Genomic DNA, 17622 nt, shown 5'->3' on the forward strand with positions numbered 1-17622 from the left:
ATTATACAAGGAAGGTATGAGTGATTATGGCCCAGCCTGTAAGCCATTTAAAATACAGATAATCATTACTGGGCATAGAGTATATGACCCATTCATTCTGACGAGTGGCAGTGGGGTTTTGAGAATAGAACTTTAGTCCAAAGGAAGCCATTGGGCTTGAATATTGACTTTAGTTGGTTAAAATAAAAGGTGGAACAAACTTGCTGGCTTAAAGGTTTGCAATAGATCAAACCTTACATAGCAGTTGAGAGGGCGAAGTCGAGCCACTAAAACAAATATATTTTGTCCATGCATTTTCATAAATACTGCTTCAATTTAAATTTTCTTGAAGTGGAAGTCTCTCTCTATATCCACCCACCCACCTCCCCCCTCCAAAAAATCATGTCGCATGACACAGAAAAATCTGAGTTCACAAACAAAGTGAACTTGTATAAATGATTCTGCCATAATGTGTTGCTGCAGGGAAAGGCAGTTTCAGCAACTGAGATCAAGCCAGGGGTTTGCATGTTAAATCATAGAATCATAGGATGTGGGGTGGGGATGAGCTGAAGAGCAGGAAATACAAACAAAGAATAGTTAAGTGAAAACATGGAAGGATTTATAGTTAAATATTGTGCTATGAAACCAGTTCACTGTAATAATGTTCTCATTGAAGGTAACACTGTTGTAAAGAAGAATGAAGTATGTATTTCAGTGAGGAGGAGATAACATGACCTCCAAAGCTGGGATGTAACCTCCAGTTGACTGAATGATGGTTTTATTAACCTGCAACTGGAAATAAGGGAACAAGTTGAGTTTGCTTTCACTTTATAGTTGTCTATTATTTCAGCTATGCTCTGAACCCCAACATGAACATAGACCAACAAATATTGAATCCATGTTGTAGCAATGCAATTACACACAGCACAAGTGAAAATAATAACTCTCAGATAAACCCATTTTTGTACACTTACCAATGTCTTGTTCTGTCTCAGCGTCAATTCCCCCAATCTTTGTTGTTCCTTCCTAAAATCGTGAAGACATTGAAATTAACTGCATATCCTCATCAAGCAAAAAAACTCTCAGAATTGCATCAGAGGGAGAAGAATCCAAAACCCTTTTTCAAAATCAGATGCATTGCACGGTATACATGTATAAACAACAAGCTTGAGAGAAAGTACAATATTGGAGTTGTAAATCTTAATGTTTAACATTAAACTATCATTTCAAGTCAGGTTATATTTACATTGACATATATCAAAATCCCAATACATTTAATATGAAAATAATTTCTATCTTTTCATGAGAGCTTCATAAAGAACATTCAGAAAGTTAAAAATTCAATTCAAAAGACACAGCAGTTGACACAGTAAGGATTTCTTCATTACTAAGCACATCACAACAGATGGGAAAAACAACATAACCAACCAAATTATGGGTCTCATAGCTCTGCTTGTTCCAAGGGTATCTTTCAAAACATTTTTGAGAAAGAGTGAGGAGATAGTTCATTAAATAGCAAAGAACCATAGCTGGGTGCTATTTATGTTTTCACTAGTAGTCACATTCTGGATGGTGAAAACTACAATCTTGAATACATTTTCTGAAAGGGCGGTGGAAACAGATTCAATGGTAATTTTTTCAAGAAAGGATTTGGATGTTTCCATGAACAGGAAACAATAATTGCAGAGTATGGGGAATACATAGGGAACAGGACTAATTAGATAGCTCTTTCAAAGTTAGCATGGGCCTGGTGGGCTGAATGGCATTCTTCTGAGCCATTTGCATAAAACACATGAATATGAAAATAGTAAAATTAAATAAAAGCCAAATAGTCTGATGATTTGGAAATAGGTTATGGAAATATATACTCCAGAGATCATCCATGCTGTTTCCAGATGTTGTATAACTCACAACTCTGCAGACAGGCAAGGGTAGGGCAGTTGGGAAATTGCTTGTAATGCAGGAAACCAGCAGACTTGGGCAGGGACCCTGAGGCATACAGATGTTCAAATGTTAATATAGCTGCAGTCAATTGCTTTTACAGAGAAAAATAACTTCTGAAGTTATCACAGCAATCACTTTAATTTTAATTGGCACAACACGTAGAAGGACAAATGATTAGTAATGGTTTCCTTACTTACAGCTCAGGAGGTCCAATAGATAAAGAAGTCAAACAGAAGAGAAAAAGAAAGGTAATTCAAAGAGGGGAAAATGTGGCGGGTAACACTGTCTTCTCTTTAAAAGTATTGATTTATCAGCTATAGCTTCTGACCTCTCTTCATCACAGCCTTTCTCCTTTTCTATATTTTAACAATATTACAACGGTCGTAGTTCTTCTGATCTTCATTCTATCTAAATTTCAAATATACCAACCAAGAGTGTACTGAAACCAAACCCAACTGCACAATCTCATACTTAAACTCATTGGGTGGAATTCTCCCAAAAAAAGTGCCGAATTCGTGTAAAAACTGGAGTAAATCCCGCTGCTTTTTTCAAAATGAATCTCCCACACTCTGTGCATCGCCGAGTGATCTCGTGTAAATTGTGATAAAATGCTGGGGGCTATTCCCTCTGGAGAGGTCGGGATGATAGCGCTGAACGGCCCATCTGTCAGCGCAGAGATCAGCGCATGCGCAGTAACCTAACACTGCTGGCCTCTTGATCGCTGGCCAGCTCAATTGCTGCTTAGCCCCGCAACCCCACAATGCTACCCCGACCCCCCATGCTCTGATCGTTGGCTAGCAGGCCCGGAGACTGCAGTGAGTCACCTGATGAAGGAGCAGCACTCCATAAGCTCGTGATACCAAATAAACCTGTTGGACTTTAGCCTGGTGTTTATGAGACTTCCTGCGGTTTCTTCATCAAGGTCCATCATTCTATTCTCCAGAATGAAACTGACCAGGGTCAAGGCAGAGGCTATCAATCAGTACTTCATATACTTTCTATTACTTACATGTGGTCCAACCTCTGTGGCTTGCGCAAAGATAGAGGCAGCCTGCTCCTTCCTCTGCTCTGAAACATGAGATGCAACTGGCGGATATTCCCTGGGCTTTGGCCCTGCCAAAGACTGCCTCACCTGTACTTGTGCACATCAGACTTGGTCGTGCATAACACAGTGTGCGGCTCTGGCTGAGGGGATACCATACCCATGAGGGGAAGCAAGGGTGGTGAAGTGGGGATGCCTTGAAAAGAGGCATCTCCACTGCCATCAGCCCATTCTCTATCTTCTCTCTCAGGATTCACCTGCACATCCCTGCGAACCAAAAATAGGAAACCACTTGGCTGCACAACAGTGTGGTGTTCAGCTCAAAATGATGCTTTTCTTGATGAGCTGTAAACTGAGTGTGTGTTGGCCATTGGGCATGGGCCAGCATACATTGGTGGCCTACCTACCTCAGCCAATCTTTCAATGGAGCTGGTCACCAGCACAACTGCCTGAGACATTACAGCACTCATACCAGATGTGGACTCCTCAATTTTCTGTGCTAGAGTGTGCATCTGGAAATTCTGGTAGAAGCTCACACATTGTTGATCCACAATTACTCATTTGGGTATGATTCCTGTCCAACTGAGCAAAGCTTGGAGTGTTCTGCACCCTGACCGGGACCCTCCACTGTTATAATCTGCTGTCCTATCTAACTGTTAGGCTGGATCCACAGAGATGTGTGTATCTGCATGGACAGAGGGTGCACATAGTGCATCCTCAGAGTGCTGCTCCTCCTCCGAGGACTCACTGGTGTCCTCTGTCATCCTCTCCACTGGTACTCGTCGGTGGCCTATAGGAGATGAAAGACATGAGCTGATGCTGAATGTAGGTGAAACCGGTTCTAAGATAGCATAGTGCAGGTCAGGACTACTGATTGACATTGATTTAACACAGGGACAGTTCAGTGCCATGTGGCAGTGTGATATCTAATGCTGTCACCAGAACTTTGGGCCACTGCCACCTCTCCATTGGAAATGGTTTGTACAGGTGTCACCTGTCAAAGTACAGGCCTTCCTTCTCCACTGATGTTAAGGTGGCCATGGCTGAAGGTCTATCCCCAGTTCTCAGTTTTACCCTGGTGTGGTGGGCTCTCTTCTCCTACAAATAGAAGAGATTTAGGAATGCAAGGAGTGAGCTGATTGGTGAGGATGGAGAGTAAACATTTGAGGGAGGTGACTGTGAGGAATAGGAACAAGATGGCAATAGGATGAGGGTGAGTGTGAATACTTTCTGTTGAGAATGAGATTTGAGGAGGAAGCTGGAGAGGAAGTAATGTGCATGACAGCAAGGTCAGAGGAGTGTTAAGCAGGACAAGGCTTGGGAGGTAAGAAATTGCCAAATGAGATTTGGAGGACACTCACATTGTCAGACCCGGAGGTGATTAAGCCTTTTCCAGCACTGGATTCAGGTCTTTGGCATCTTACTGAGTTGCTCATCACCTCTGCAATCTCCAGCTGGTTGGCCTCCTCCAGCAGTCATTAGGGAAGAAGGCTTCTCTGTGTTCACACTGTATCAATCATCGCCCCCAAAGACAAGTCAGGGAATTGGAGAGGTGGGGAGATGTTATGTTTGCATATCTTCCCTCTGTTCCTCAGCTCCTTTCTCACTCCCACTGCTGCCATTGAGCAAAGCTTGCCAAGGTCCCTTTAACTGGAGATCCTTCAATGTTTTTGTAGATGCATATCCTGCTCACCCTCTGCGTTGGCATAGTAAGTAATGTACTATAATTAAGGGCTGTTTATTAAATCTGTAACTCTTCTTTAAGTCCTCTCAATCCAGCTGGTGTGCCTCACTATGAACTTTAGCCCATCACTGTCAAGATCTCTGTGGAAATGCATTGAAAGGTTTCTTGACAGAATGATAAGGCGTGATCCTCAATTCTACAATCATTCACAGCTAGGAAAATTATGGAGTGGTTCCAAGAGACAAGGCAGCACAAATTCGTACCAGAAAATAGAAAGGCTCCACCTGCACTTCCTCCTACCTGATCTACAGTAGCATAAGCAAAAGAAGCAGATAACCCACCAATTAGAAGGTCTCATACAGGAATCTTTGAGAGAGAAAAATATCACTAGGGGGAATATGTAATGTTAAGGAATTAAATCAACAGTAAATCAATTCAAAACAGGTCTGAAATCTTACCCTAAGATGGTAGAGAGCAACACCTGTACTTAATATATCCTCATCCATTGCTATTAAATGAGGTAACATGGAGGCAACAATCACCCCTGCCTTCCGTCTGTTTATGTCCACATAGTATTCCTCCATAATTGTTTTTGTGTCTTTCCATCGGTCTGTCCAATCTTTGGTAAACTGGTCTACCTGAGAATGACCACAAGAATTCATGTCATCAGTATTTAATCTAAGCTACATCGAACAAAGGTTATAAACAGCATTATTTAGGTACTTTTATACAATGAATTGTAATAAATAAGAAAACATTCAGACAATCTGATTGCCCCTTCAATGCCTTAACATATTAATCATGGTTCAATGTTAAGAGTCACCGAGTCACCCATGGTAAAGAAGGAGACCATTCAGCCCATCGATTGCATGCTTCCACAGAGCAGTCCACTCAGTCCCATTCCCCTGCTCGACCCCCATAGCCTGGCAAGTTTATTTCCTTCAAATTCCAATCCAATTTCCTTTGAAATCACTGATTGTCATTGTTTCCACCACTTACATAGGCAATGAGATCATTCACACTGAATGTATAAAAATGTTTTTCACTTGTTTCCCCCTACATCTCTTGCCCAAATGTTAAATCTGTGTCCCCTCGTCCTCATGTCACCAGGTCATGGGAATAGTTTTTCTTGTCTACCTTATCTAAACATGGCATAATCTTATAAAGCACTATCAAATCTCCCCTCAATCTTCTTTGCTCCAAGTAGAACAATCCCAGCTTCTTCAACCTAAGTTTGTAGCTAAAATGTCCCATTCCTGGAACCATTCTAGTAAATTTCCCCTGTACTCCCTCAAAAATATTCACATCCAAAACTGGATGCAATACTCTCGGTCCTAACCAAAGCTACATATAGCGTGACATCCCTGCTTTTGTACTCAATGCCTCTATTTATGAATCACAAAACTCTGTATGCTTTGCTAACCATTCTCTCAATGTGTCCTGCCATATTAAAATATCAATACACCCCTAGGTCCCTTCGTTCCTGCATGTTCTTTAGAACTGTGTCATTAAATCTATATTGCCACTCCCTATTCCTTCCGGCAAAATGCTTCACCTCAGTTTTCTGTATTAAATTCCATCTGCCACTTGTTAGTCTATTCTGCTAGCCTACCTATGTCTGTTGCAGTCAATTAGTAGCCTCCTCACGTTTGCCACTCCAAGCTTGATACCATTGACAAATTTTGAAATTTTACTTGCATTCCAATAGCCATCTTATTTATATATAGCAAAAAAAGCAGCAGACGTAGAACTTACCCTTGGGGGATATCACTGACTACAATCCTCCAGTCTGAAAAAATAACCATTTACCATGACTCCCTCTTTTCTGTCCTAAGTCAATTTTTCATCCAATTTGACACAGATCATCCTATTCCGTGAGCCTCAATTTGTTAGCCAGTTTTAAATGGAACTTTGTCAAATGCTTTCTCAAAATCTGTAAGGACAACATCCATTGTATTTCCTTCATCAACCTATTCTGTTACTTCATCAAAAAATTCAATTAGATTAATCAAGCACAATCTGTCTCCTACAAACAGCGCTGACTCTCAGTCAACTCAAACTTCTCCAAGTGCCTGTTGATTATTTTCCCTGATTGTGAATTCCAAAATATTACCCACCACTAATGTTAAACCAACTTGCCTGTAGTGCTAGGGCTGTCCTTACCTTCTTGAATAAGAAATAACATTTGCCACTCATCATTCAGAAGATTATGGCAAGCCCTTCTGTTATCTCCACTCCGACATCCTAGGATGCAAGCTATCTGGACAATGTGATGTATCCACTCTCAGTACAGCCATACTCTCCCATTACCTCTTCCCTCTCAATTTCACCCCATCCATTACATCCACTATCATCGCTTCTTCCTTAGTAAATACTAGTACAAAATACACATCAAGTATTATAATCCTGCCCTTTGCCTCTAAGCAGGTATCAACATCTTTGTGCCTAATAGGGTCCACTCCATCTCTTACTACCAGCTCACAATTTATACGCATAGAAGATGTCTGGGTTCCCTTTTACAATGACTATCATTCTATTCTCATATTCTTTATTTGCCAGTCTTACTTTCCTCTTCATTTTCCCTTCCAACACATTGTATTAGAATGGTCCTCACTTGAAGATTTCAATTGACATGCATCATGCAAAACCTTTTGTTTTGTTTCATCATATTCTTTATCTCATGTCTTCCATGGAGCCCTGATTTTAGTTCTTCTACCTTTCACCTTTGTTGCAATTTTTCTGGCCTGCATCTGAAGCATCTCTGGTTTAAAGATCGCTCATTGTCCCTGCTATAGTTTTTTTTTCCTGTCAGCCTTTGGTTCCATTTTACCATGGTTAGATCCCCTGTCATCCCATTAAAATAGCCCACTCCAATTTATATGTTCCACTTTAGGTTGTTCCTTGCTCTGCTGTATTACTAGTCCAAATACTAATATATAAAGATTACTCTGATCCAAGTGTTCTCCCACCTACCTGTGGTCCACTTGCCCACCTCATCACGCAATACTAGATTCAACAATGCCTCTTTTCTAGTTGGGTCGAAAACGCAGGTTGCGATTTAGCGGCCCTGTTCATCACAGGCACAAATCCCGTAATGGCTACTAATTCTTGCGAGTGGTCAGAAATGGGATTTGCGTCAGCAAGATCTTAGTTTGGGACTTTCCCTGCTCCCACCGGTGATATGATCAGGTTCATGGATTTCTGATTTCCGTACATTTTAATAAATTAACTTCTACTCACCTGCCTTGACACTAACATCTGCACACGCCTTATCCTCCCACCTAGTCGGCATGATGTCGTGCCGGCACAAATCAGTCTTGATGATCACGCCAAAGGCGCACTGTGAGGTGTAGCCCCTGGGTGGTGTGGGACGTGGCTGGGCACTGCCCCCTGGCACTGGCAACCAGGGCAGTGCCAAGGGTGGACCCTTTGGGAGCCCCATATGTGTTCCATATATGTGTGTGTGAAGGTGGCGGGGGGGGGCAATGCCTGTGAAGGGGGAGGGGTGGGGTGCATCCTAATCCTAGGGGGCAGGCAGGCTTGCCCTGATGCTTGAGGGGACGGGTTAGAATGGAGCCTGCAAAGGGGCTGGGGGTGGTGCCAGTGATGAGGAGGGGGCTGGAGCCTGTGATGAGGATGGCCTTGATGTCTGTGAGGAGGAAGGGGTGGGGGACCCTGAAGGTTCCCCCTGAAGTCAATGGATATTTGAATGGCTCGTTGCATCTACTGTGGGACAGCACTGCAAAATTCTGGCCAAAATATTTGTTCAATGTCTCGGCCATTTCCTCATTCTCCATGATAATTTCTCCTGTCTCTCTTTCTAACGTCCCATCATTTAATTTAACTATTCTCCTCCTTTTATATACTTGTAAAACCTTTTAAAATCTGTTTTTAAATTCCTGGCTAAATACCTTTACCCCCAGTTGGGTTCCATGACATACTGTTCCAGGAAACTGTCACAAAAACATTCGACAAACTCATCTTCCAGGCCATCTTTTCCCCATTGATTGGTCCAGTTGTGAAGAAAGATGTTATTATTTTTCACATTTCTGGGGTTTATCCTGTTATTCTGTGAAGCAGGTGTGTATTGAGAGCAATTGTGTGTTGGGGGCTGAGTGTGCCAAATTCCCCACAAACGTTATATTGTCCTTGTTCAAGCTCAAATAATTTGAGGGGGCAGTGCCAAGAGTGGACCCTCTGTGAGCCCCGTATATATATGTGTGTGTATGTATGTGTGTATATGTGTGCACGTTGGAGGCAGTGTGTGTGTGTATGTGTGTGTTGGGGGCTGTGTGTGTGTGTACAAAATTTAATTAAGCTGGGGACTGAGTGTCTACAAGGGTTAGGACAAGAAAAGATACAAAGTCTGAGGTCACGTATCAACAACACAAGAACATCTTCTTTCCTGCTGCCATTAGACTTTTGAATGGACCTTCCCGCAATAAGTTGATCTTTCTCTACACCTTAGCTATGATTGTAACACGACATTCTGCATTCTCTCCTTTCCTTCTCTATGAACGGTATGCTTTGCCTGTATAGAGTGCAAGAAACAGTACTTTTCACTGTGCACTAATACATGTGACAATAATAAATCAAATCAAATCAAACATTAAAGAAGTCAAAGTGTGAAAGGCATGCACTTGAAGTAAATATGACCAAGTTGAATTTTCAATAAGTAATTAAGCCGTAGGTAGAAATCAGGAGATAGTGAGGATTTGGATTTTTGAAGTAAGGCAAGGTTATTCAATTTTATTTAAGCCGAAAGTGAGAATAATAGGAAGAACATGAAATATTTTATAGTCTGGGAAAGTAAGAAGAGCGAAGAACAATGGACTCAAACATGAAAGAGGCCGAATAATACTTATGGAGAGGGCGGGAGCTGTGTTTGGGGATGACTATGTGAGACTTCCTGGGGTGATGGCCTGTGCTGGAAAAGAGCTTTGAAGAGGCAAGGTGAGGCAGATTTCCAGCCAACCCAGAAAAGTGTCTGTTTTTCAGAAAGCAGCGTTTTGTTTTGAAGTTTCTTAAATTTCCAAAGCAGAGTGGGAGTGTGAGAGAAGCCCTGTGACACAACTTCCCTACAGCAACAGTGAGCTTGCCTTGTGGTAATATTACTGGAATTTTTATAGTTAAATATCTATAAGGGATGATTGCCTAAAGGGCTGTTTATTGATGAATCAAACCAAGTGGGAAGTCTTTTTGAGGGAATGTTCTGTAAGACTAATTTTAACTGTGCAAATGTAATCTTGGTGTTAAGTTTTCTTTTCTTTGTCAATAAATGTTTCAATTTAGTGTGTAGAATACCAAGAGTGTTACTGGAATTTGTGGCTTCTGAATTCAGTAAATGTATCTTCTCATCATCAAAATACAAAAAGCGTTGCAATGCGTAGCATTAGTTTACCTTTGGGATTTGGTTTGCACGGAAATTGACATCTGCCGGATCATAATTCAACCTATTGTTCAGTTTTAAATTCCCCACAAACGTTGTATTGTCCTTGTTCAAGCTCAAATAATTTCTTGTTTAATACTCTGTCCAACGGAATAACCACTGCAAGGAGGTTGATAAACTACTCCCAGCAGTGTTTTCTGACTCTTCCCATTCCTAATCTCTACACATATTGATTCTATTTCCTGATTTTCTGAGCCAAGATCCCTTCTCACTTATGTCATCCTTTATTATTAGGACTGCCCTTCCTCCTTTTCTATTCCATCTGTCTTTATAGAATGTTGCGTATCCTGGAATTTTTTTCTCAACCTTAGTTACCTTGTAATTATGTCAATGTAATGGTGATTAGATCTAAAACATTTGTCTCCATTTGTGCCACTAATTTACATATCTTATTTTGTTTTATACAAAGAATAGAACCAACCTTGAGTTCATTTTGAAGTAGTATTTCTGTTAGGCTTCCATCTTTCTCATCACTTAAAGAAGGACTGGAGTTTCGCTGCAAAACAACATTATAGATTATCTTAGCTTTTGTGTTAAATTGATTGAATGAACAATCCATGTGCACAACTAACAGGATCATGGCTGCCACAGTAGTTTTTGAATATTGAGATGAAACTAATGAAGAACATCGTAACTGTGCTCGAGTAGTGAGATAAGGTCCCAGCAAAACCTAGCAGAATCATTCAGGAACATTACAGCAATCGTTTTGGTTGCTTTATTTAACACAATTGCTATCTATCAAGAGCTTTGAAACAAGCCTGTTATCTGCCTTTCTGACGAGCATAAAAAAGTTACCTATTATCTAACAATACAACAATTAGATGAACCTAGATCTATCCTCTTAGTTTACCATTGAAAAATATTTACACAGGTCATTTTCTGCACTTAAATTTGCCCTATTTTTCTCTCCCTCACACAAAACCAACTTTAACTCTTAATTGTTGGTTTGATTTAGTTGCCCTTCACCTTTAGTTGCCATTTCCCTGAATCAAAAGATCTGAGTGAAGACCTATTCCAGGGCACCAAATCTACGTTATCACTTCACCTGAAGGACTGTTGTAGTGAAGGTGCCATCTCCGAGCTTAGGCGAGTGTGAATAACTACATGGCACTATTCAAAAAAGGACATGGGTTCCTTGAAACCGTCAACCAATATTACCAAGATCACTTTTGTAACTACTGTGTGCTTGCTGTGCACAAACTGGCTGCTTATTTACCTACAAAACAGCAGCGACTATACTTCAAAAGTAATTCACTGTCCATGAAGCATTTTAGTATACACCCTGACCATGTTAAAGTTACTTTATAAATGGAAGTCCTCTCTATTTCCTTTCAGGATTATTGTTTTTATGCAGATTGTCAACTGCAAGGAAAGCTGAACCCACCCTGCCAATAACGAAGTGCCCTGTTGGTCAAAAAGCCCACTAAATTATAAAAAGGAGGGAAAGGGTAGCATTTTCCCTACCCTTAATAAGAGATGAAAAGCTAAGAAAACTGACCAAGTTGCTGGTACTGTGAAGCACCTTGGAACATTTTATTGTCTTAAAGGTGTGACATGAATGCAAGTCATTGCTTATCCTAAATAAGGGTAATGCTCAGAGCGCCAGATTACCCTGCATCTGTTTCATTATCAAGAATTGTGAAACGTGTTATTTATTTATCCACATTTCCCAAAACTCATAGCTATACATTCATCTCCAGGGGAAATAAACACTGATTAATATGTTCTTAAAAGACTTCAATCAAACTATGGACAAGAGAGTCCTTGCAATACAAAAAAAAAATTTGCTGGATCTTTAACATGGCAAAGAATAATAAAATGCAGTTAATGTATTTAATATATAACTTATTATTTTCTCTATGACTTGAGATTAATGTATCACCTACCAATTCAAAATTCATGAGCATGGCTTTTAATCGGTCAATCTCCTCGCGAAGTTCCCGAATCAACTTCACATTAGCATCCTGAAATGGGATAAGGGGACTCTTAAGACACTGGAATGATGTCCAGTACAATTACAAAATATATTTTATATATACCATATACAAAATAATTCCAATTTGGAGACACAGTAATTTCATTGAGGATTACCACTGCAAATATTCTCATTTTTTAAAAAACAGACTCTCACTACTGTACCATTACTGTACCACTGGTGCTGCTAAAATGCTCAGAGAACCCTACAATCCTCCAGTTTTGGATACTTATGCATCCCTGATTTAAATCGCTCCACCAATGGCTTCAGCTACTTTGGACCTAAGCTCTGGTATTCTCTCCCCAAATCTCTCAGCCTTTCACTTTGCCTTTAAGCTGAAAATCTACCTCATTGGCCAAACTTTTGGTCACCTGCCCTACAATCTAATTATGTGGCTCGATGATAAATGTTGTCCAATAACTCGCTTCTGTAGCACCTTTGAAAATTTAACTATGCTAAGACATGATGTAATGTAACTTGGTGTTTGTGCTAGTCACATTTCTAGTATTTTAGCCAACAGCCGTTCTTCATGCGTCAACAAGTTATTGGAGTGAAAACAGCATCATAGGTGAGCCAGATCCTAACCTGACATGCTGCTCACACATTCTCATGCACCATCACAAGTCATTGAATAGTGACCAGGGACCGGAAACCAGGGCTGATCTTCCCCCTCTATAGCTCAAAGGTTGTCCCAACCTCCCTTTAATTAACCTAGTACAGGCATGGTGCCTTCCTCCTTCACACGGATCAATCCAATACTCAACACCAAAATAGCCAATCTGGCAGAGTTGTTACTTTAAATGGGAACAGCAAAGACATCGCTTGAAAGCAGTGCCCTGGCAAACAACAACTAATTTCTCACCTCGTTCACACGGGGTTTATTGATAATATTCTTTGCATGTGCCGCATATCTTAAGGTGCTGATGGTTTCATTATAACTCGTGCTTGCAGGTGAGATTGCTGCAGTCAAAAAACAGAGGCTGTAATTATCATATTGTAAATCAAAAAGAGACACAAATAAAAGAACAAATAAGATGAATTGTTTGCAATTCAACACAAAATAAAGGAAAAGATCTGGGAAAGTAGATTGCCATGACAGTTGTGTTGGGGAAACACCTATATTTTATGTTGGCATGATGGCCCATTTAAGAATTAGGTTTCTGCAGCAGATTATTTCTGGTAAAGCTCCTTGGTTCCAGTAATCAAGTATTATTAAGTTGCCTGGGAGATAAACCAAAGAAAAAAGGTCAAAAAGAGGTTAATTATAGGGGTGAGTAGATGGTGGGCGCGTCTCTAGTCTCGAGCAGGATTTTAGGTTTTAGTTTGGAGTGAGTTTGCTGCAGCAGATTATCTTTTTCAAGCAGTTGCAATTGTCTGTGTGCTGGCTAGAAACATAGATGTGGAGATGCCGCCGTTGGACTGGGGTAAACACAGTAAGGAGTCTCACAACACCAGGTTAAAGTCCAACAGGTTTATTTGGTAGCAAACGCCACTAGCTTTCGGAGCGCTGTTTCTTCGTCAGGTGAGTGGGAGATCTCCCGCTCACCTGACGAAGGAAAGCTAGTGGCGCTTGCTACCAAATAAACCTGTTGGACTTTAACCTGGTGTTGTTAGACTCCTTACTGTAGAAACATAGAAACATAGAAGAAACATAGGAGGAGGCCATTTGGCCCTTCGAGCCTGCTCCGCCATTCATTAAGATCATGGCTAATCATCCAACTCAATAGCCTAATTCTGCTTTTTCCACATAACCTTTGATCCCATTTGCCCCAAGTGCTACATCCAGACACCTCTTGAATGCATTCAATGTTTTGGTATCAACTACTTCCTGTGGTAATGAATTACACAAGCTCACCACTCTTTGGGTGAAGAAATGTCTCCTCACCTCCATCCTAAATGGTCTACCCTGAATCCTCAGACTGTGACCCCTGGTTCTGGATTCCCCACCATCCAGGAACATCCTCCCTGCATTTATCCTGTCTGGACCTGTTAGATCCATGAAATCCCTCCTCATTCGTCTGAACTCCAGCGAAAACAATCCTAACCTAGTCAATCTCTCCTCATACATCAGTCCCGCCATCCCCAGAATCAGCCTGGTAAACCTTCGCTGCACTCCCTTGAGAGCAAGAACATCCTTCCTCAGAAAAGGAGACCAAAACTGCACACAATACTCTAGGTGTGGCCCCTCTAAGGCCCTGTATAGTTGCAACAACACATCCCTGTTCCTGAACTCGAAACCTCTCGCAATGAAGGCCAACATGAAGAGTTTAAAACTCTTGTTAACTGAAAGACTCCTTAAGCGAGCTGAACTTTAGGATAGCCAAGCTAAGAGTTTTAGATGTAATGCTCTACATTTAAAGGATACCAGGATCAGGAGAGTTTATTCCCAAGGTTACAGTGTTGAGATGATTGCAATGACTGGGTTGAATGGAAGGCTACAACCGTGGGATGGTTGGAGGTGTTTTGAAGGGACACCCTTGCTGGATTGGAAGAAACATTTTATTTGAGACAATGTGGAGTTAGCAGTATTCGTGTTCTTTGACTTTTGTGTAGTAAATTATTTTGTTTTGAACCGTGTATTCTGTCATTTCATTCTCTTAGTCAACACTTGGATTTTCAGATTTAAAACAAAACAAAATATTTTACTGATATCTGTTGAGATTATAACAGAATTCACCACCGTTTATCACACAAGTAGGCAGCTTCCACTCTTGGAAGTATTTTGCATTATTTCCACTTTTACACGATGCAAGGCAGTGAATTCATCATAGCACTGATGTAGAAAATAATCAAAAGAAGAGCAAACAAATTGGCTAATATTTCAAAATTATCGAGCAATGGATGATAACAATCTAGAAAAAAATGTATTACTACTTAACATGTTACCATGTAAGTACTACCATCCAGTAAAATATTTCAAAAATACATTGGTTACGCATCAGACAGTTAAAATAAATAACTCAATAAGTTGAGCATTGTAACTGTGCATCCCGTTTTTACAACAAAACAATACTGAAAATGACAAACTTGAAATAATATAGTTAAAAACATTCCAGAACATGTTTGTGCTTCTTTTGATGAACAAAGTGCAAAATATCAAAATTAACAGTTTGTGTCGAGGTCACAGGAGTCAGTAATATAGAAATGGAAACAATCTGGGCTATTACAGCTAATTAATTTCATTCTGATAGTATGTTTGTGCAAAGTTTTTGCAAGGGTAACAGATTTACTGAAATGTGCGTGTTTACTGCAGCCTCTCACATGTCCTCCTTCAATTCAGATAATGATTTGGAATCATCGTGGGATTAAAATTAACCAAACAAGAGTTTATGATGGACACAGATTCCACAATCGCCAAAAAATTCCTGTTACTGGACAAGAAACAGTCCTGAGAGTAAAAATAGTTTTGCCAGTTCCTCCAACCCAGGAGTTGCATGGCAACATACTCCACCTAGTGGCACGGTCTATATTTTATTCAGAATTATTCGAGGCTGGCTGGTTCTATGTTCGGGTGCCAAAAGGTGGACTAGAACAACTGGATTCCCAAGAGAGGCATTAGGATGATGTGGGAACAGACTATTCCTAATGGTAGGACCCACTCAGATGAAGATGCTACGAAACTTAAGGGAAAAAACAATGCAGAATAGGGGGGGGATGGGGAAAAAAAGGGAATTAAAATGTGAGGAAGTGCAATGTAATATCTGTGAGGGATGGTGACTTAACTTTGGGTTGAATATTACCCTGGACTATTTTGCATCCCTCCAGCATAATAACATTACCAGTTCCTTCCAAGTTTCTTCAAGTAGTAGCAGTGCATAGCTTGGGCAATGTTTGGAAAGGGTACTCATTCACAAAAGATGGGATAAAAAATATTTCACACTGAGAAGTTTGTAAGATAATATGTGTTTATTCAAATTTTGCTTAAGCCTCAAGTTCTGGAATTCCTTTTCTAAACTTTTCCACTTCTCGTTCTTCCTTATAATCGACCTCTTTGACCAAGTTCTTGCATATCATGTTAATAGCTCCTAATGTGTCCAATTTTGCCTTATAATGCTTCTGTGAAACACCTTGGGACATTTTATTATGTTATTGACATTATAGGAATACAAGTTTTTGCTGTTGTTGTAGATCAATTAAAGTAAAAAGTTTATTTTTTATCTGCTTTTTGAAAAGACCATGACACTCACTTGCAATCATGATGGTTTTGGAATTTCCTCCGAGGCTGTCCTTGAGAAGCCAGGTGAGAACAGAATCGCGGTAAGGAACATAACACTGGCGTCTGCTGTTCCCTGAATACGCACTGGAATGGCTTCCATTGTCTCCTTCGCTCACCACACTGTTTATACTCTGGCAGCTGCTGGACATCTGAGAATTTTGTGCTGCATAATTGTGGAAAATGCACAAATTGATGTGTATTTACTTGAAATGACACAGCGGGCCCGATTTCACCATTTTCATTCGAAGTGCTGAATCTGGGCGCAATTCAGATCCGACTTGGAAATCTGCTCTCAGGCACCCCCATACGCACTGAGCTTGAAAAAAAATATCGGGGGTCTGAATCGCACTGTGGGCGGGGCTTATCGCGCCTGAAACGATTGGAGCTTTAAACTGCGCATGCGCAGTGAGAAAAAAAAAAGTGAAAAACGCACTGCTGTCACATCGCGCCCAGGCTGCAAAAAGCAGATAAAGCGGCCTGCGAGCGAAAAGCGGGAGCAATGGCCCCCACAGACATCGCCCCACTCCTACAATATAACTGTCCCCCTTATTCACCGCCCCCCCCCGCTACCCAGACCGATCGTGACCCTCTGCCTCCCTTCACCACCACCGATCGATCGCCTACAGTGTGGCAGTGGTCCCCCTTGTCCCCCCCCACCCCCCACCAGAGAGCGATCTGGCCTCCCTCTGTCCGCCCTCCCCACCAGACAACAATCTGGCCTTCCTCTGCCCTCTACCCCTCCGCCCCCACCAGACAACGATCTGTCCTCCCTCCCCCGGCCTCCACCATCAGATGTACAGCTGACTGCCTCCTCCTCCCGCACCCCCCCACCAGAAAATGATCTGGAGCACCCGAAACAGACCTTTGCCGAGCAGGTCTGTTTCGTGCCGAATCTGGACGTGCGAACGCGATGGTAAAGGGGGAAATGCTGGTAAAGGGGGAAATGCTGGTAAAGTTGGGCGGGCAGCCCATTAATTCAATTTAAATGCATGCCCATTTCGGGCACGAATCGGATTGTGGCCATTTGCGGGCCTTGGTAAAGTGGGCATCTGCGCTGGCGCGGATTGCGTTAATGGCCTCACGCTCGATTTTACCACATTTTTGCGCCTATGCAATGGTAAAATCAGGCCCAGCATGTGTGGTTTTCTTATATTGAACATAAACAACCCTCTTTGTTGTCAGAAAATCTATAGCATCATACACAGGTTGGCTTTGGAACACAATGGCTTTTAATGTAGGCAAATAGAAAGAAAGAGACATGCATTTTCAGCAATTTTCACAACATCAGGATGTTGTTAAGTGGTTTATAGCCAATTAAGTGCTTTTGAATTAT

General features: G+C 41.2%; 1 protein-coding gene across 1 annotated transcript in view; it reads right to left on the reverse strand.

Annotated features, from left to right (window-relative positions):
• stard9 (StAR-related lipid transfer (START) domain containing 9) overlaps window positions 1-17622 on the reverse strand; it is a 324067-nt gene that overhangs the window by 80920 nt on the left and 225525 nt on the right. The window contains exons 12-17 of the mRNA XM_078233633.1: window positions 16261-16452; window positions 12936-13033; window positions 11985-12062; window positions 10520-10594; window positions 5108-5287; window positions 954-1005 (exon numbers count right to left, since the gene is read on the reverse strand). Coding sequence (XP_078089759.1) covers window positions 954-1005; window positions 5108-5287; window positions 10520-10594; window positions 11985-12062; window positions 12936-13033; window positions 16261-16452 — 675 coding nt within the window. The remainder of the gene's footprint in view (window positions 1-953; window positions 1006-5107; window positions 5288-10519; window positions 10595-11984; window positions 12063-12935; window positions 13034-16260; window positions 16453-17622) is intronic.

Source organism: Mustelus asterias, chromosome 18 (assembly GCF_964213995.1).
Source record: "Mustelus asterias chromosome 18, sMusAst1.hap1.1, whole genome shotgun sequence".
Taxonomy (NCBI): domain Eukaryota; kingdom Metazoa; phylum Chordata; class Chondrichthyes; order Carcharhiniformes; family Triakidae; genus Mustelus; species Mustelus asterias.